Here is a 20,729-nt window from a genome sequence, read left to right on the forward strand (position 1 = left end):
AAATTTCAACATTTGTTTGTTAATTATTGACCTAGAGAGTCCAGAGAATTGTACTGGAGTTGTTTTTTCTAAATTGAGCCTAGCACTAGTTTGCAAAAGTAGTTTTTTTGCATCTTCCCAATTATTTAACAAACAATTTATTTGACAGCAGTGGTTCGAGAAGCAAAGTTGTCTGGAATGAATGGCTCTATCAATACCATATGATATGGAAATCGTGTGTATGTTCGAAAACCATGCAATGTACAGTCGTTTACGCTGCAATAGCTATAGCATCCCCAAGTGGCCGATTTCTTTAAAACTTCTCACAGACCTTTGGGGCCATGAGTCAAACAGGCCCAGAGTTTTCGTTCCGATCAGCCTCTGTTAGCCTTGTCTAATAGGTGCTCAAACTTTATCTCCTTTTTTTGAGATGCGCAAATCCTTATAAACACTTGTGACAATTTGGACCAAGACCGTACACACAAATTTTCATGTTGATAGGACAAATGGTTGTGTAGTTGTAGCCATTTTTTTTTTTCCCTCTTATAACGCCTCCTAATGGCCAAGCTCTGCTATTTTTGTCCTGTGACTTTAGATTAAGCTCTGACATAAGTGTTCTGAGTTTGGTAAAGACATCCCATTCCGTTCAGGAGTCATATGCATTTTACTAAAAGTGGCCCTGCCCCTTTCCAACGTTTTGGTGTCCCTTTGCGACAGTGAGTCGAAAATTCAACTTTTTTTGATAATTATTGATATTCGCTCTGCAGAGAATCTTCCTGCACTGGTTTGGTTCTGATCAGACAAACCTAGGACTAGTTCACAAAAGTGAGTTTTTCAAAAAATCCAAAATACCTGAGAATTTTGGCCATATGAGTGATTTTGTGCTTTTGTTCGCTGTAGCGCCCCCGTCAGGCCGATTGGGGTGAGACTTGGTGGTGTTGTTGGCGCTGTGAGTACTACCATCCCTCCAAATTTCAAGTCTCTGCAACTTATGGTTTGGTCTGCACAATCAATTTTATGTGGAGATCGCTGATTCTTGGCCATTCTAACAATTACAATAGGGTTTCAACACTACGCACTCGAACCCCTAACAAATCCAGTTTTTTTTTTCAATCTCATACATTTAAACTGATTGAATATTGCTTGTTCAATAGTTTAGGCATGTTTTTAACTGAATTAATGTAATTGTTTTCATAATGAACAGGTTAATGATAATTCAAAGCATTTTGAATAAATGCATTTTGAAAATATGATTATTTAAATGAAATCAAATAGATGCAAATAGTTGAAAAGAAACTGAGATGACTGTTTTGAGTGCAGAAATCTGAGCTGTTTTTAATGCAAGACTGACAAATAAGAATCAGTTTATGTTAACTGTGCTCCAAATGAATGGAAATGTTATTTGTAATAAAACGCATCAATCTTATAATTAGAACAGTTAAAACTCTAGATTTATAATAGCAGGCATCACAACAGAAATTATTGATACTGACTGCAGTTTGAAGGCAGACATAATTCATAATCATTCATTCCTGGCATCATGAGCTGCAGTTTTTATGAGGTTAAGGTCCAACAGACGTCAGATTTATGCAAATCATGTGATGTGACATCGGCCAATGGGAGCGCAGAGGCTGGAGGTCATGTGATTGTGAGTGTAAACACATTATTGTATCTCGTGACCCGCGGCGGCGTAGTGTGCTGTAGTTTCAGGCTGTTTGTGATGCTAATGTTGGGTTGCGGAGGTGAAATCGAGCCTCTTCACGCCGCCGGATCATGATGGGCTGGTTGCCGTGGTAACCAGGTGCGGCCGGAGCTCTATGAAGATGAACAGAGCGCAGAGATAAACACAGAGGTGTGCGTGTTCAACCACAGGCTGTGTAAATATCAGCCGCTCGGCCCTCAAGGACCCAGCGGTGAACAGGTCACTGTCTGACAGAGCCATTATGTGCGATACAGTTGATTAAAACATTGTTTCTTTTTTTATATACACTACTGTTTAAAAGTTTGGGGTTGGCAAAATGTATTAATGTTTCTGAAAGAGTCTCTTCTGCTCACCAAAATACCCTTCGAAATAGTGAAATATTTGTATAATGTAAAATAGCTGTTTTCTTTGTTTTAACTGTGTTAAAATGTAATTGATTGCTGTGATCAAAGATTTTCAGCATCATTACTGATGATCCTTCAGAAATCATTCTAACCTACTGACCCCAAACATTTGAACAGTAGTGTAGAAATGCATCTGAAATCAGTTATTAACCTCTCATATGCAGTCAGCTCCATTTGAGGAAATAAAAATAATGAAAATAGCAACAATGACTGAAGAAATGGAGAGAATCAACAGGCAAACTCAAAAATTAAATGAGTGTTATTTTAGTATATTATTATAGTTTTTAATAATATTTCGAATCAGTTTTTATTTTTATATTTTTCATTTTCATTTTAGCAATTTCTTTTTGTGTTTTTGTCATGTTTACTAGCTGTTTTTGTCTATATAGTTTTTATTAATTTTTATTTTAGTTTTAGTTCTTTTAGTACATCAAGTAAACTAAAATGATACAATTATCTAAAAGAAGTAATGAAATTATTTTTTATAAAAATTATTTTTCATTAAATTAATTTAAACCTTAACTGAAATAAAATTTAGCTGAAAATAAAACTATTTAAAATAATTTTTAAAAGAAAATTTTAGGGGAAAAAATTAAAAGGAAAACACAAAATAAACAAAAAAATTCAAAAATAAATAAAACTATAATATGATAAGTGATGCCATAGAAGAGACATTTTGGTTCCCCAAAGAACCTTTCAGTCAAAAGTTCCTAAAAGAACCATTTTGAAGAACATTTACAAAAATCTAAAGAACCTTTTCTGCATTTAAAAGCTTCCATGGATGCTCAAGGCTCTTTAGAACCACTGATGCCAATAAAGTACCTTTATTTTTAAAAATGTGTGGTAAAGTTTGTAGCATTTAGAGCTCGACTGATACAGCATAGAGAGGATATTTGCATAATGCAAGACAGCTTAAAATGATGTGAACAAGCTTAGAATTCACTAAAGAAGTTGTTTATGAATAAATGACAAGATATTTTGGCAGTTGTGATGGTTAAAACATTGTCTAATAATGTCAACTTAGCATTACTTTTAATAGAGTGTTTGATTAACATTAGTTTTGTGGTTCTACTGTGTAATATACAGCATTAGAGAGCCCTATAGAGAGCGTTTTACCGCAGTACAGTGTGTTCAGAGCTTTAGTGTATCTGCTGTCTGATGAAAAGGACTTTACTGCGCTTTACCGTAGTAAGAGAAGTAGACTGAAGCAGCTCTCAGTGCTTTACTGCGGTGTGTTAACAGGATTTACGAGTCGTTATTCATCTGCAAACACTGGCACTGAAGGGCTCGTTTGTTCCTGTGGAATCGAGTCTGGATTGATGGAGTCAGAGCTGTGGTTTAATGCTGAATAACGGCCTGGATTTACACACAACGACTCTCAATACAGTCTGATTATTACTGTGATTTAACAGATCAAGTGCGGAGGGCATCACTCAGGTTTAGGTGAACGTGAGTCTGTAGTTACAGACAGGGCTGCTCGATTTGGGCAAAAATCATAATCATGATTATTTTGGTCAATATTGCAGTCACGATTATTTAACACGATTATGACTGGGTCCAAACTTTATATTAGTGATTAATTTAAAGATGTCAGAAAAAAAGACACAAATCAAAAAAAAAACAATACTGAAGACTATTATGCAAGTATAAAGTTGTCTACCAATACTACAGAAATTAAATGTAATTATTTGAATGTAAAATAAACCAGCGTCTTCACTGTATTTTTAAAACCTTCTTTTCATGGAAAACAACTTTTTTTAAGATAAAATGAGATGAAATGACCCATATAACCAGAAGATGGCAGCAGAGGATCAATCATTGGCTGCAGCTGCCGTTTCAACTCCATTGTTTTTTCAAGACGTCTTGCTTTTCGATTTATTATAAAATTACTAGTAGAATAAATTGTAGTACTTTTACCGCACTGAAGTTTATAGTATAACAAGTGCAGAAAATCATTCAAATAAATAAATAAATAAGCTCAGAGACAAACAGCCTATAAGGCTGAATTATTGAAATACTTATGTATAGTTCACTACAAATTAAATAAGTTCAATATTAATGGAATAATAATTAAATAATGCAAGATTTGATATAATTTAATAACTACATCTTTTAAGCTTTATCTTAAAGTGTAAAAGCTATTAAATAGCTTATATTTAACAACACAAACTTGTTACTGCCGTTGTTTTATTACTCTGAATTTAGTCTGATTTAATTTAATGCACAGCTCTGTTTTTGACATCAGCTTGTCAGATGTTTGGTCCGATTATTACTGTCATAGGAATGACTCGCGCATATTTAGCCAGTTTACTTTTGCATATTTTTTTTTAAACTTGCGTTTGTCATTCTTGAAGCGGTATACATGGATGTTTGGTCCTCTTAGACAAACAAAACTATTCTTGGATTGTGAATGGATTATGTAGAGAAATGAGAAAAGTACACTCATATTACGGCACACCACAGTTGACCAGAAATGACTGAGCTGGCTTGACTAAACAAGGAAGTAATCCATGCATTTGGTCAATTGCACAGCTCTAGTTGCAGATTGGCTGAAGTTTAGCATGTGACCCCCCTGTGTTTGTTGAGGGGCGTGGCTCTGGTGTCGTCTGATTGGCTGTTGTGGTTCGAGGTCTTTAAACTCCGGAAAGCCATTAGCATTTCAGACAAACTTGAGCGCTGTAAATGATGTGACCCAAACACTGCGGTCGGAGCGTCTAATGGATCCAACCCAGAGTTCCTGTTCTATTCCTGTGCACTATGAAAGCCGGATCGATCCTGGGTGAATTATAGATCGCTCCGATGTTTCATTTGAGGCCTTTGATAAAAGAGTGTAACGGTAATAAAGAGCCAAACACTCATCTCCCGCAGCCGTACGGTAAAACTACAGCCGGCCCTGCAGGACCGCATACTAATCACATCTGCAGCCTCTTCATCAGCAGGAACAAACAGCCCGCACCCAGATGATGAGATCTACTTCCCAAAATGTTTGTTTTTGGAAACTTATGTATGTACTTTGTAGCATTTTTGCTTAGCCGGGATAGTTTCCTTTATGGAAATAGAACGTTCTGTGTTAAAGTGTTAAAGGACAAGTTCACTTCCAGAACAAAAATGTACAGATAATGTACTCAGCCCCTTGTCATCCAAGATGCTCATGTCTGTCTTTCTTCAGGAATAAAGAAATAGTTTTTTTTTTTAGGAAAACATTTCAGGATTTCTCTCCATATAGTGGACTTCTTTGAACTTCCAAAATGCAGTTTAAATGCAGCTTCAAAGGATCCCAGCTGAGGAAGAAGGGTCTTATCTAGTGAAACGATCAGTTATGTTCTAAAAAAATTACAATTTATATACTTTTTAACCTCAAATGCTCATTGTGTCAAGACAGTCAGGGTAGGTTGAAAAACTCTCATCTCATTTTCTCCTCCAACTTCAAAATCGCCCTACATCGCTGTTTTACCTTTTTTTGTAAAAGGCGTTTGACTGCCTTTGCATGTTCATGTTATAAACACTGGGTTGGTACTTCTGCAGCGATGTAGGACAATTTTGAAGTTGGAGGAGAAAACGAGATGAGAGTTTTTTAACATACCCTAACTGTCTTGAACCAGAGATGCACAGACTACGCATGCACATCACAGAGCTAGACAAGATGAACATTAAAGGTTAAAAAGTATATAAATTGTCAATTTTTTTTAGAACATAACTGATCGTTTCGCTAGATAAGACCCTTCTTCCTCGGCTGGGATCGTTTAGAGTCCTTTGAAGCTGCATTTAAACTGCATTTTAGACATTCAAACTTGCGGGCACCATAGAAGTCCACTATATGGAGAGAAATCCTGAAATGTTTTCTAGTGTTCGGCAACTGAATAAGTGAAAAGGCCGAAAATGATAGCGAACAATGAGGTGATGTGATCAAATAGAGGCATGCACTAATGCAGCAAACATGTGTTCAGCTCCTTAGCCAGGGTTCAAAGCCCAAAGATGACAATCATTCACAAATCTGCTGCTGCTGTCAGCAAAAACTAGGACTGAGCTCTTCTTGTGGGTTTACCACTGAATAAGTCACCAAAGTCAATTTTACTGTTGTTCTGTAAAATTAAATAAAAAAGCAAGACAATAATCATTCCAACAGCTCTATTAAAACATTTATTCTAACATTCTCATTTGCTCAGCAAGGCTTCATTTATTTGTGCATTAAAAACACATGCCTGATTCAAGGAGGGGGTCTTAAAAATGGCCAAAGAATATTTTACTAACTTATTAATTTTAAGTTAAATTGTGGTTTGTTGGTAGGCTATAATGTCTACTAGAATGTTACAAATGTTCAGTGTTAAGTAAATATTTTAAATAGTTTTTTTGTAATCGATTTTTTTTTTAAGCAAGACAAAAAGCACATTTTGGTTATTTAATTTATGCAATGGTAAAAAAAAAAAGGCAAAATACCTGGGGGGAAAAACATAGAAAACATAATTTCTTTACGACCGAAGAAAGAAATGGATGACAAGGGTCTGAGTAAATGATCTGTACATTTATGTTTTGTAAGTGAGCTTCTCCTTTAACGAGGAGCATCAGTCAGGTGTAGATGTGAGCGCAGTGTTTGAGGAACACTAATGCAGTCAGCGCTTCCTTATTTAGAGGTTTTTGCTGGGAAATCAATGCCGATGTATGCTGTGTGTTTTAGCTGAGAGGACCCGAGAAGGTCGATCTGCTGCATCTTGGCGGCGGTTTTTATAATAAATGGAGATGTTGTTCCAAAGACGCTCTCTGGAGTTTGTCTCTTTAATTAAAGTCCGGCTCGGCTCCAGAGACGCTCTTCCTGTAATTGTACCGCGAGCTTCTGAGCGAGAACATCCAGACGATCATAAAGCACATCAGTGAGGTTCTTCAGAGACTTATTCTTAGCTGCGCTTGTTTGTTGGAGATCCCTGAGCGTGGCAGACACATCCGAGTGTGTTCCTGTGTAAACGCTGCAGGATATTTTAGCTCTGCTGACGCTGCAGAAGGTTTCTGAGACTCAATCCTCAGCTGACCTGTGTGCTGCATGCGGATGGAGAACACGCTTGTGCTTCCTCAGAGCTACCTGTGATCACATCAGACTTTAGCTCGTCATCTCAGAGTCTTAACCTGTTTAATCGCACCTGTCACTTTTCTGACTGATGTTTTGGTGCACTTCCTGCAAATATGGAAAAAATAAAGCGTCCCAATTAAATATGTGCAGTTTGACATGTTTAGTGCAGATTGTCACATGACCAGAGCAGTCTATTTCCCCCATGATGGCTGCATCAAAACTCCAAAACATAAGGCTAAAGTATGTTAACATAAAGATATGACAGATTTTTGGTACACATTACGTCTAAGGTCTCTAGTATTAATATATGTATTCACATATATTCAGTTTTGTTGAGTGTTGTCATAGGATGAGTAAACATGATAACAGTGAACTTAGGTTTCCAATATAAACCCAATGCAGTTGTTAGTGAAGATTGCACCTAAATATTGCAATGACAAAATCTTAAAGTTCAAATGTTACAAATGAGTTACAATATTGATGTTGCAATACTGCTAGCACTAATATAACCATTTGATATATGTTACAATAAAGTAACAATTTTGAAATACATTGATTATATTTTTTTTGTCTTTTATCTCTGTATTCTTATCAAAGTTGTATAAGGGTTTTTTATGCATACTAGTAACCCTAGAATGTGATCAAACAGTTTAAAATAGCTGGGCTAAGATATATAACTATTTTTATGACCGGAGAAATATGTTTATTCAGTATACACATTATCCCACCGCTCACAATTGTGACCGTAATTTTTTTTTTTTTTTTTTTTCTTTTTCTTTTCTTTTTTCATTTTAAAAGCTCTAAACACGTTTCTGACTGATGAAATGCACTTCCTGCAAATATGGAAAAAATAAAGGGTCTCAATTAAATATGTGCAGTTTGACATGGTTAGTGCAGATTGTCACATGACCAGAGCAGTTTATTTCCTGTTTGCACCATGAGATGATAATGGTGGCATCAAAGCTCCAAAACATAAGGCTAGTAAAGTATGTTAACATAAAGATATGACACAGATTTTTGGTACACATTATCTCTAAGGTGTCTAGTATTAATATATGAATTCACATATATTCAGTTTTGTTGAGTGTTGTCATATGATGAGTAAACGTGATAAGATAACTGTGAACTTTATACAGGTTTACAATATAAATCTAATGAAGTTGTTGTGAAGATTTCACTCAAATGTTGCAATGACAAAATCTCAAAGTTCAAATGTTATTAATGAGTTACAATATTGATGTTGCAATACTGGTAGCATAAATATAACCATTTGATGATTTATGTTACAATAAAGTAACTATTTTGAAATGCGTTAATGATTATATATTTTTGTCTTTTAGCTCAGTATTCTTTTTCAAAAAGCTGAAAAAGAGAGAAATATGTTAATTCAGTATCACATTATCCCACTGCTCAAAATTGTGACCGATTATAAAACACAATTTTTTGCACACTTTTCCTAAAAATTTTAAAAAGGGCTACTAATGACACATGATTTGGATATTTTCCTGTCTGGGAAAAATTAGGGATTAAACGGGTTAATGATGATACTTTTATGTAACTGTAACTCTGTATGAGGAAATTGTTTCATCGTAGTTTCATCAGTTTTAAAAGTCTAAAATAAATGTATTCTAATTATTAATATATGTAACTATTTTATGAGCATTCGTGTCTTGTGTAAACTTAGTGGACATTTTATAGAAAGCAGAAAGTCAATTAATGTTGGTTTTTCTAGCAATTTATGAACAGCTAAAGTCAAAAGTTTACATACATACCTTGCAGAATTTGCTAAATGTTAATTATTTGACCAAGATAAGAGGGATCATACAAAATGCATGTTATGTTTTTTATTTAGCACTGAACTGAATAAGAGATGTCACATAGGATGTTTACATATAGTCCACGAGAGAAAATAATAGTTAATACTGTGCTGTTCTCTGAATGAATGCTGTGGTTTTTTCCTCCAGAAGAACTTTTGGAATTTGATGATCAGGGTAAATTTAACTTATTTTGTCCTCTGGGAAACATGTAAGTATCCTATATAGCTGCTGAAGGGCAGTACTAAATGGAAAAAATATGATATTTAGGCAAAATAAAAATAAAAATTACACCATTCTGTTCAAAAGTTTTCACCCCCCGGCTCTTAATGCATGTTTGTTCCTTCTGGAGCATCAGTGAGTGTTTGAACCTTCTGTAATAGTTACATATGAGTCCCTCAGTTGTCCTCAGTGTGTCAAAATAATCCAGTCATTGATGGAAAGGGTTCAAATACACAAAAATGCTAAAAAAACCAAAGAAAGGCTTTTTCTGAATAACAGCAGGCAGTTGAACTGTTCAGGACAAACAAGGGACTCATGAACAACTATCACTAAACAAAAAAACACAGCTGTGGATCATTCAGGTAACAACACAGTGTTAAGAATCAAGTCTATGGTAATTTTTATTATTTTAACTATTAATTTCTCTTGTGGACTATATGTAAACATCTTTTGTGTGAAACTTCTTATTCAGGTCAATGCTAAGTAAAAAATAACATGCCTTTTGTATGATCTCTTTTTTTTTTGGTCAAATAAGTAACATTTTGCAGATTCTCCAAGCTGCATGTAAATGTTTGACTTGAACTGTATGTGTTTTTATATTCTATTATGTAACTGCTGCTGTTTACAGTTGCTAAGCAATGCTGCAGTTCAGTAACATTGTAACCTTGAGTTTATCCTGTTGAGAAACACAAGAGTGAAGATCAAAGTGTGTGTGTGTTTCAGGTGGCTGATTTCATCCATTCTTTACCCGGCTGTGAGGAGCAGGCCAAGCAGTTCAGAGATGAGGTACTTGTGGAAAAATCCAATTAGTTTCAAATGTGATTCTTTCTTCTCCTACAGCGGCATCAGCTTTAAATCAAACACAGATGAGAGAAAATACTGCAGTGCTCTTTTACTACAAATGCAGTGCTAGTGATTTTGAAATCATGTGTTTCTGATTAGTATTTGTGCCTCTGTTTTAAGTAAAAGAATCAAAAGTTAAATTGAGAAGCAAAATTATGAGATTAAAGTTTGGAATAATTTGAACTGTGTAATGTTTCTGAAAAAGTCTCCTTTGCTCAGCAAGGCTGTATTTATTTGATCAAAATACTGTAATGTGAAATATTATTCATATAGCTGTCTTTTCTGTGAATATCTGGTGAAATCTAATTTATTTCTGTGATCAAACCTGAATTTTTTTTAGCATCATTACTTGCCTTAAGCGTCACATGATCCTTCAGAAATTATTCTAATGTTGATTTGCTTCTTGAGAAACATTTCTGATTATTAGCAATGTTGAAAACAGTTGTGCTGCACTGCAAAAAATGCTTTTCTTACTTAGATTGTTTTGTCTTGTTTCCAGACAAAATATCTAAAAATTCTTAAATCAAGAAGGATTTTCTAGACGAGTAAAAAAAAATATTGTTTTCAGTAAAAACAAGTCAAAATTAAGTGCATTTTTGCTTGAAACAAGCAACATAATCTGCCAATGGGGTAAGAAATATGATCTTGTTTTCTGTTTGAAATAAGATTTTTTTTTTCTTACCCCATTGGCAGATTATTTTGCTTGTTCTAAGCAAAAAATCGCTTCATTTTGACTTCTTTTTACTGAAAACAAGAAAATAATTTTTACTTGTCTAGAAAATCCTTCTTGATTTAAGAATTTTTAGATATTTTGGCTGGAAATATTCCACAATATTTTTGTGGAAACTCATACATTTTATTTGTGACCCTGCAAAAAAAAATCTAAATATTGAGAAAATCGCCTTTAAAGTTGTTCAAATTAAGTTCTTAGCAATGCATATTACTAATCAAAAATTAGGTTTTAATATATTTACCGTAGTAAATGTATAAAACATCTTCATGGAACATGATCTTTACTTAATATCCTAATGATTTTTAGCATAAAAGAAAAATGTATAATTTTGACCCATACGATGTATTTGTGTCTGCTACTTAAGATTTTTCAGGATTCACAGATGAATAGAACATTCAAAAGAGCATTTATTTGAAATAGAAATCTTTTGTTATATTCTAAATGTGTTCAATCACTTTTGACCAATTTAATGCATCCTTCATTTTCAAATGCATATCTTTTAAACTGAATAGTCAATTTTCAGGTAATATTTTTCTAGCTGAATATACACATCTGCAAGCATCAGTCTGTAAATACAGTTTAACTGCATCTGCTAAAAGATAATTTTGTCATTTGATAGAGTCATTAGTGGCTGTATTTGATGGTTAAACACAGCGACTGCAGTCGATTTCTGTCTGTAACGCATTCTGCTGATTCTCTCCCCAGCAAATCGACGGGAAGGCCTTTCTGCTGTTGACGCAGCGAGACATCGTCAAGATAATGAGCGTGAAGCTCGGGCCCGCCCTCAAGATCTACAACTCCATCCTGATGTTCAAACACGCCGAGGATAAGAAGCAGCCGGCGGCCGGCGACACATGAAGCTTACGTACGTCAAACGCAGATGAATCTACTGTATCGATGCATTCCGACACCTCTCGTGCCCCAAACGCCCTCCGTTAGCGCTAATCACCCATCAGGTTCCCGTTCTGCCTTTAAACCGTCTCCCTTTCCCTCTTAAACTCAACCACGTGACAATCAAACGCAGTCGACGGCGTCTCTATCAGGGGTTTCTCTCGGTCACGGTGCTATTTGTATTCAAACACAAACAGGCGAACAGCGACTTCAGGATTTGCTCTGGTGTGCGGCGAGCGAGTGTGTGTGTGTATGTGTGACTTTAAATGAACAGTTCATCTAGTAATGAACATTCTGTCATCGTTTACTCACCCTTTTTTTGTTTCTAAACCCCTGTGATGCTCAAGAAAGAACATCCAGCTGTTTTCAGTTTAATAGAAGTGAATGGAGACTCAACAGAATGATGCGAACTGCTCCGAATCCTATAACAGCTTTGAATTAGGACTAAAATCTCGTAGAATCGCAGTGAGATCAGGTTTTTTAGTCCTAGAGGGTTGTGCCTTTCTAGATGCAAGTTTGTTTACTTGCTCCCCAATGGATGTGAATGGGTGCCGTCAGAATGAGAGTTCAAACAGCTGATGAAAACATCACAATAACCCACAATCCACTCCAGTCCATCAGTTAACCTCTTTGAGAAGGCAAAAGATGAAACAAATATATCAAGACGTTTTTAACTCAAATATGAGTCCTTAATCCATAATAACACCACCTTCAGTGAAAAAAAAATGGTCTGGTCTGAATAAGAAGAGAAATCTGCACAGATCAAGCACCGTTTACAGCTCTAAATAAACATGGGGCTGGATTTTCATGTGACTTTTTCACTGGAGGAAGCGTTATTATGGATTATGGACTTGTGCCTTAGTTAAAAATGTCTTAATGATGGATTAGTTTGAGCTTTTGTCTTCTCCAGATGTTAACTGATGGACTGGATTACTTGTGGATTATTGTGATGTTTTTATCAGCTGTTTGGACGCTCATTCTGACGGCACCCATTCACATCCATTGGTGAGCAAGTGATGGAATGATGCATTTCCACAAATCTGATGAAGAAACCAACTCATCTTACTGTGTGCTTCAATAAGACATTCCACTTTTATAATGCAAAGCACTTTTAGTCCTAGAGGGTTGTGCCTTTCTAGATGCAAGTTTGTTTACTTGCTCGCCAATGGGTGCCGTCAGAATGAGAGTCCAAACAGCTGATAGAAACATCACAATAATCCACAAGTAAACCACACCACTCCAGTCCATCAGTTAACATCTGGAGAAGACAAAAGCTGAAACAAATCCATCATCAAGACGTTTTTAACTAAAATATGAGTCCGTAATCCATAATAACGCTTCCTCCAGTGAAAAAAAAGTGGTCTAGTCTGAATCAGGAGAAATCTGCACAAGTCAAGCACCATTTACAAGCCAAAATAGCTCTAAACAAACGTGTGGCTGGATTTTGATGTGACTTTTTCACTTAAGGAAGCGTTATTATGGATTATGGATTCCTATTTTTGTTAAAAACGTATTAATGGTGGATTTGTTTCAACTTTCATCTTCTCAAAATGGACTGGAGTGGATTGTGGATTATTGTGATGTTTTTATCAGCTGTTTGGACTCTCAATCTGACGGCACCCATTCACATCCATTGGTGAGCAAGTGATGGAATGACGCATTTCTACAAATCTGATGAAGAAACAAACTCATCTTACTGTCATCTTATTTGGTGGGTCGTGCATTTTGTACGTCCACGTTTATTTACTTGCTCGCCAATGGATCTTGAATGGGTGCCGTCAGAATGAGACTCCAAACAGCTGATAAAAACATTACAGTAATCCACACCACTCCAGTCCATCAGTTAACATCTTGAGAAGACAAAAGCTGAAACAAATCCATCATGAAGACATTTTTAACTCAAATACATTGAGTCCATAATAACGCTTCCTCCAGTGAAAAAGTGGTCTGAATCAGGAGAGAAATCAAGCATCATTTTCAGTCCAAAAGAGCTCTAAACAAACATTTGGCTGGATTTTGATGTGACTTTTTCACTGGAGGAAGCGTTATTATGGATTTTGGACTCGTATTTTAGATAAAACATCTAAGTATCAGTTAAATTCTGTTGATATCAGTGACATCAAGTTTTATAATGATTTCAGTTTCAATACGCTCTTCATATGAGTTCAGAGAATTGTTTTATGGTGCTTTTTGTGTCATTTTGGAGCTTGTCAGACATTCAGAATGCATTTGAGTAAATGATGACAGGAGAATCATTGGTGGCTGAACTCTTCCTTAATACTCAGAGATTTGTGCCCGTTCTGTTACTTCCTCTAATTGTATTCTGTTTTGTACAGTTCTGTATGATTTTTGCTGTACCCTGCTGAATCACCTTTTATTTATTGTGCAAAATGGCCGTACGTTTGCACAGGGAAGGAGAATAATATATTGTAAATGATGAATTTGAAATGCCAAAAGGATTTGTTTTAAACGGAAGAGTGTTTATTTTTGCGACGTATCGCGCAGAGCCCAGAATTAGACGAATCCCTGTTTATGTTTAATGAAATATTATGAAATACTTTATTGGAGTGTGAATGGCTCTGTGAGAATGTGATCTGAATTCATCAGGGGATTTTCTGATGATTATTTAAAGACTTGCTATAATGCACAAAGCAAACGATATATATATTTGCTATGAATTTTGACATCGGTGCGATTTCGACGCCGAATCCGTCTCATTTGAACGTGTTTATTTAATTTAGCCAAACGTCAGGAATGTACGTCCATCTTATGTGTGTTTTAGTTTCGTTCTTCAGTCAGTCAGTCAGTCGCGTTTCAATGCATCGCTGTGTTAGTCCGTTCATCCAGATATGATGATTGATTTATTGATCAGACGCTCTGTACATATTTATACGCCCTCTTTCTTAAACTCACTTACACTTTGTACAACAGATTTCATTCAGTCACATCAGCACCCTAATAAACAGTGCAAACCTCTGACGAATCCTGTCTTTTTCTTACTCAAGTTAATCATGTTTCTGCTGAACACAACTGAAATGGAGCTGTACGTTCGGCTGATGTGTTGGGATTCTTGATTTTATTTGCTGTGGAACATTAGGACACAAGAAATGTTGTCTGTCTTTCTTCACAGCAAATGCACGTCTCTCCTGCCTTTCTGCAAGACGGCAGCGGCATTAGTGAAGGAATGCATTGATTTATCCACGTTTATTAATAGAGTTGAGCTCAACCAGAGCAAAGCAGGAGAATCTCAACCTGAAGCAGAGAATTAGTGTTAGAATTAGTGAATGTTTGAGTGTCATGTTGATGTTCCAGCCGCTCCACGACCTTCAGATGTTCCTCAACCATCTGGATGACCAGCCACGGGTAAATCAATCACCTTGTTTATTCATTTATTTATTTATAAACCAGTTATCATTCGTGTTGTGGCCAGCTGGAGAAGCTGTTAAAAATAGTTCACCCAAAAATGGTCATCTGAGATTAGGGTGAGTTTGTTTCTTTATTAGATCTGTAGAAATGTCATTACATCACTTGCAAGTGAATGGGTGCCGTCAGAATAAAAGTCCAAACAGCTGATTAAAAACATCACTTGTAATCCACAGCACTCCAGTCCATCAGTTCACATCTTGAGAAGACAATATCTGAAACAAATCCATCATGAAGACATTATTTTATTAGTCTATAATCCATAATAACACTTCCTTCAATGAAAAGGTGGTCTGGTCTGAATCGGAAGAGAAATCTGCACAGAAAGAAATCAAGCCCAGTTTACAAGCCAAAACAGTCCAAAAGAGCTCTCGGATGTGTCTTTTTCACTGGATGAAGTGTTATTTCAGATTATCGACTCGTATTTTAGTTAAAATCATCTTAATGATGGACTGGAGTGGTGTGGATTATTGCGATGTTTTTATCAACTGTTTGGACTCTCATGCTGACGGCACCCATTCACTCATTGGTGACACATTTCTACAAATCTGATAAAGAAATCAACTCATCTTACGGTGTGCTTGAATAACAAGCTCCACTCTGATAATGCTAAGCACTTTTAGTCTTGGAGGGTTGTGCATTTTGTAGATTCAAGTTTGTTTACTTGCTCCACAATGGATCCTGAATGGGTGCCGTCAGAATGAGTCCAAAACTCCAAAGGCAAAGCACAGTAACTACATATTTGGTCAAAATTGAGTTGAGGCTTAAAATGGACTTTATGTCTTGTGGCAAAGTCTCCTGGTTTAATTTTGTCCCGTTTCAGAGAGATGTTCAGAGAAACAAGAGTGTCAACATGTTTGACTAGCTGTTGTAAAAACTTTAAAGGCATTTTTCTCAGTTTCATTGTTCACATAGTTACTGCACTTTGCCTTTGTTGGGCAGAATAATCCACTCCAGTCCGTCAGTTAACATTCTGAGAAGACAAAAGCTGAAACAAATCCATCATTAAGACGTTTTTAACTAAAAAAGGACTCCATAATCCATAATAACGCTTCCTCCAGTGAAAAAGTGGTCTGGTCTGAATCAGGAGAGAAATCTGCACAGATCAAGCAGCGTTTAAAAGCCAAAACATCTCTAAACAAACGTGGTTGGATTTTTGTGACTTTTTCACTGTAGGAAGCGTTATAATGGATTATGGACTCGTATTTTAGTTAAAAACCTCTTAATGATAGATTTGTTTCAGCTTTTGTCTTCTCAGGATGTTAACTGATGGACTGGAGTGATGACGGCACCCATTCAAAGTAGAGGATTCATTGGTGAGACAGTGTTGGAATCTTAAAGTACATTTTTAACACATTTATTTTCGGGCTAAACTATTGCTTTAAACAGTATGTTTAAAAGGAAATGTGTTTGATTGCTACATGATGTTTAGGGCTGTTAGCATTAATGATGTTGTAATGGTTAACAGTGTGACTGATGTTTGTTTTCGGGTCGCGGTGATTGGAAACACCCGAAGGCTCTTGATGCAAATGTGAATCGGGTCACTTTAAACGCCGTTCGCTGTAACAGCAGATGCTCAGTAAAGAGGGAATAATGGAGCTGTTTGCGTCTCCGGCCAGGAAATGGGAATGAATCATCGGGGTGTGAAACTCGGACAAAACAATTTATGATCGTCTGATTCCAAAACAGATGCCGCCGCATAAATACTATTTATATGTTATACAGCAGCTGAATCACATGCATTCATTCAGACTGGAGCTTTTAGTGCAATCTAATGACATTTTGTGATTGACCTTCTTCTTCAGTGTTCATCCCTCATGATTAACCGCTGGACACCGATTGCAGATGTGAGCAGATCTGACAGGAAAACACTCGGTTGGTTTGAGGTTAAATATTATAATGCACATTTCATTTACTATCTGTGGGAAACTCAGTGGATTTGCAAAATGATCATTCTGTCATCATGATTTTCTCCATGTAATTAAAGTCAATGAGGGTCAGTGTTGTTTTGGGTTGAGTTTCATTAAAAGGGTGAAAACTTTCGACACTTTTCAAAATGTGTTTAGTGTTTCACCGAAGAAAAAGTCACATAGGTTTGGAAGAACATGATGTCAAAATGATCAAAAACTAACTTCCATTTAAAATTAGTCGCAAACATACATCTCTGTCAAAGAAAATACATTCAATGTGTTCATAGGTGTAAACATTACACTATTTACTATTAACTTGTTTAGATGTGTGACCCTGGAGCACAAAACCAGTTTTAAGTAGCGCAGGTATATTTGTAGCAATAGCCAAAAATACATTGTATGGGTCAAAATGATCAATTTTTCTTTTATGCCAAAAATCATTAGGATATTAAGATCATGTTCCATGAAGATATTTAGTAAATTTCCTACTGTAAATATATCAAAACTTAATCTGGACTTCATTTGGACAACTTTAAAAGCGATTTTATCTGTATTTTTATTTTAACTTTTTTTGCACCCTCAGATTTCAGATTTTTTTAAGTAGTTGTCTTGAACAAATATTGTCCTATAGCCATACATCAATGGAAAGCTTATTTATTCAGCTTTCAGATAATAAAATTGACCATTATGACTGGTTTTGTTGTCCAGGGTCACATTTGTCAAATTAACTTAAATGTGTGACAACTTGCCCCGGTGTAAAATTAAATCACTTCAGATATATGTGACCTGGGACCACAAAACCAGTCATAAGGGTCAATTTCTTGAAATTGGGATTTATAGATCACCTGAATAAATAAACTTTCCATCGATGTGTTGTTTGTTAGGATAGGACAATATTTGGTCGAGATAAAACAATTGTAAAAACTAGAATCTGAGGGTGCAAAAAAAAATTGCATTTTAAGTTGTTCAAATGAAGTTCTTAGCAATGCATATCACTAATTAAAAATTAAGTTTTGATATATTTACAGTAGAAAACTTACAAAATATCTTCATGGAACATGATCTTAATATCCTAATGATTTTTGGCATAAAAGAAAAAATGGGTAATTTTGACCCATACAATGTATTTTTGCTGATTGCAACAAATATAACCGTGCTACTTAAGACTTAAAAGTAAGGTTTTGTACTCCAGGGTCACATATAGTCACTCATTTTAATACAAATCAGTGTGTTTTTTTTTAGTGTTCAACCATTAGAAACACTAAATTTGATTAGACTGTTTTCTCAACATTCTTGTATTAAATTAGATGTGACATCTAGCCCCGGCCTGTTGTCTTTAGCATTTCCTTTAACATTCCTCAGTTTCCATTTGAGCGGTTCAACGAAGGCCTTGCTCTGAGAATAACCTTTTGGGTCAACCTCTGCCTGTCCCATGAGGCGTCTGAACTGGGATTATGGAAGAATTTGATGTTGCGTGTCTGTGGGAATCAGATGGTCTGGGCGTCTGCTGAGATGAGCTCCTCCTGCTGCGGTGGGAGAAGAAGACTCTTCCTGGCGTCCCCGTGGAGAGCCGGAGCACAGCTGGAGGGGCTTGTTAAACGCATTCGTCCATCTCTGAGCCAAAACACTGTTCTTCTCCAGCACTTGATTGTGTCTTGAGGCGAGATGTAGGAACTTCAAAGGCCGCGGAGGTTTGGCTTAATGAGCGTCTCTCTGAGGTGCGGCAGGATCTCTGCAGAATGAACCACGTTTCATCTTTATCCTGAGCTCAGCATCTACAGGAAGCACTTTGGGTGCGATTATTGCGGGTAAAGTGGAGCGTTGCCAATTAAACCGCTGCTGTTGACAAGTGCAGGCCTTTGATTGTGAAATCAGTTACAGATGATTCAATCACAGTGTTGGGGAAAGTTACTTTTAAAAGTATTGCTACTAATTGCGTTACTTTGTTACTTTTTATGGAAAGTAATGCATTGTGTTACTTTTGCGTTACTTTTTGCCATCTAATAACAAAAACAAGAGTTGTATTTTTGACAACCGTGTCAGTAAAAGTGAAGAAAGTGCCTCTGTTTACTCAAATATCTCTCAATGTTGCGACAGGAGAGCTGTCAATCAGTAAATGGGACAACAAAGTAACATTTGAAAAAGAAACTCAGGTATTTCATTATAAATGTAAAAGTAATGCATTAGTAGTTAATTGAAAAAAAAACAGTGGCTATAGCATTTGCCAGTTGCTGATTTCAATCGGCTGAGCTGATTATTGGTCTTTGGGTTGATCTCTGGCCTCTGGAATGATATTGATCATATAATGGTATTGATTAACCCTATGCTCCTCTTCAGCAGATGCTTACAAACAATTACCACTTGCATTTAATGAGTTTTCATGTCATTTTATCATGCATTCAAATATTTGCTTTGGCAGGTCACTTATTCTTCCTCTAGCGCAGAAACAAGAAATACCATGGTCATTTGAACATATACCATGGTAATTTTTGAAGCACCTCGGAGGACCGTGTCAATACTAGAAAATGAATAGGGTAGGTGTTCAGTGCAATATGTGACCCTGGAGCACAAAACCAGTGTTAAGTAGCACAAAAATACATTGTATGGGTCAAAATTATCTATTTTTCTTTTGTGCCAAAAATCATTAGGATATTGTTCCATGAAGATACTTTGTCAATATTCTACCATAAATATATCAAAACGTAATTTTTGATTAGTAATATGCATTGCTAAGAACTTCATTTGGACAACTTTAAAGACGATTTTCTCAATATTTAGATTTATTTGCACCCTCAGATTCCAGATTTTCAAATAGTTCTATCTTGGCCAAATAACCACCAACGTTAATAGAACGTTTGTTCAAAGTTCTCTAGTCTTTAGAAATGTTCTCAAAACATTATTTAAACATTGTGCATGGAACATTTTTCTGAAACATTTGACGTTTTTTCAAAACTCATTTCAAAACGCTTCCATTGCAAAACATTTGCTAAATAATTAAATGTTCCCTTTATGTTTGCATAACCAAGAAAAAAAAAAAACATTCAGAAATGTGACCCTGGAGCACAAAACCAGTCTTAAGTAGCACAGGTATATTTGTAGCAATAGCCAAAAATACATTGTACGGGTCAAAATTATTGATTTTTCTTTTATGCCAAAAATCATTAGGATATTAAGATCATGTTCCATGAAGATATTTTGTAAATTTCCTACCATAAATATATTAAAACTTAATTTTTGATTAGTAATATGCATCGCCAAGGACTCCATTAAGATGTACTCATGGAAATTACTAAATTAGTCAAACCTGTTTATTAGAACGTGTGTTCCCAATACTTTTGGCAATATAGTGCATATTAAAACTTATTTTTATTAGTAATATGCATTGCTAAGAACTTCATTTAGACAACTTTAAAGGTAATTTTCTCAATATTTAGATTTTTTGCACTCTCAGATTTTAGTTTTTCAAATAGTTGTATCTCAGCCAAATATTGTCCTATCCTAACAAACCATACATCAATGAAAAGCTATTTAGTCAGCTTTCAGGTGATGCAAAAAACTCAATTTCAAAAAATGTACCTTGATGACTGGTTTTGTGGTCCAGGGTCACAAATAATGTTTTCTAACTGAATAGGAACGGTAGCTAAACGTTCTTCGAGCATAATTTGTTTGCTGAAGTACTGTGGTCCATAGTCATGATGATACTTACATGACAATTATTATTGCATCATAGCACTTTTTGACTAGTG

General features: G+C 35.8%; 1 protein-coding gene across 1 annotated transcript in view; it reads left to right on the forward strand.

Moving 5' to 3' along the window:
- The window catches only part of LOC141300395 (lethal(3)malignant brain tumor-like protein 4), a 77,636-nt gene extending 63,010 nt beyond the window's left edge, over nt 1-14,626 (forward strand). Inside the window, exons 15-16 of the mRNA XM_073830666.1 lie at nt 9,907-9,969; nt 11,465-14,626. Coding sequence (XP_073686767.1) covers nt 9,907-9,969; nt 11,465-11,617 — 216 coding nt within the window. The 3' untranslated portion in view covers nt 11,618-14,626. The remainder of the gene's footprint in view (nt 1-9,906; nt 9,970-11,464) is intronic.
- The last annotated feature ends 6,103 nt before the right edge of the window (nt 14,627-20,729 follow it).

Source organism: Garra rufa, chromosome 24 (assembly GCF_049309525.1).
Source record: "Garra rufa chromosome 24, GarRuf1.0, whole genome shotgun sequence".
Classification (NCBI taxonomy): domain Eukaryota; kingdom Metazoa; phylum Chordata; class Actinopteri; order Cypriniformes; family Cyprinidae; genus Garra; species Garra rufa.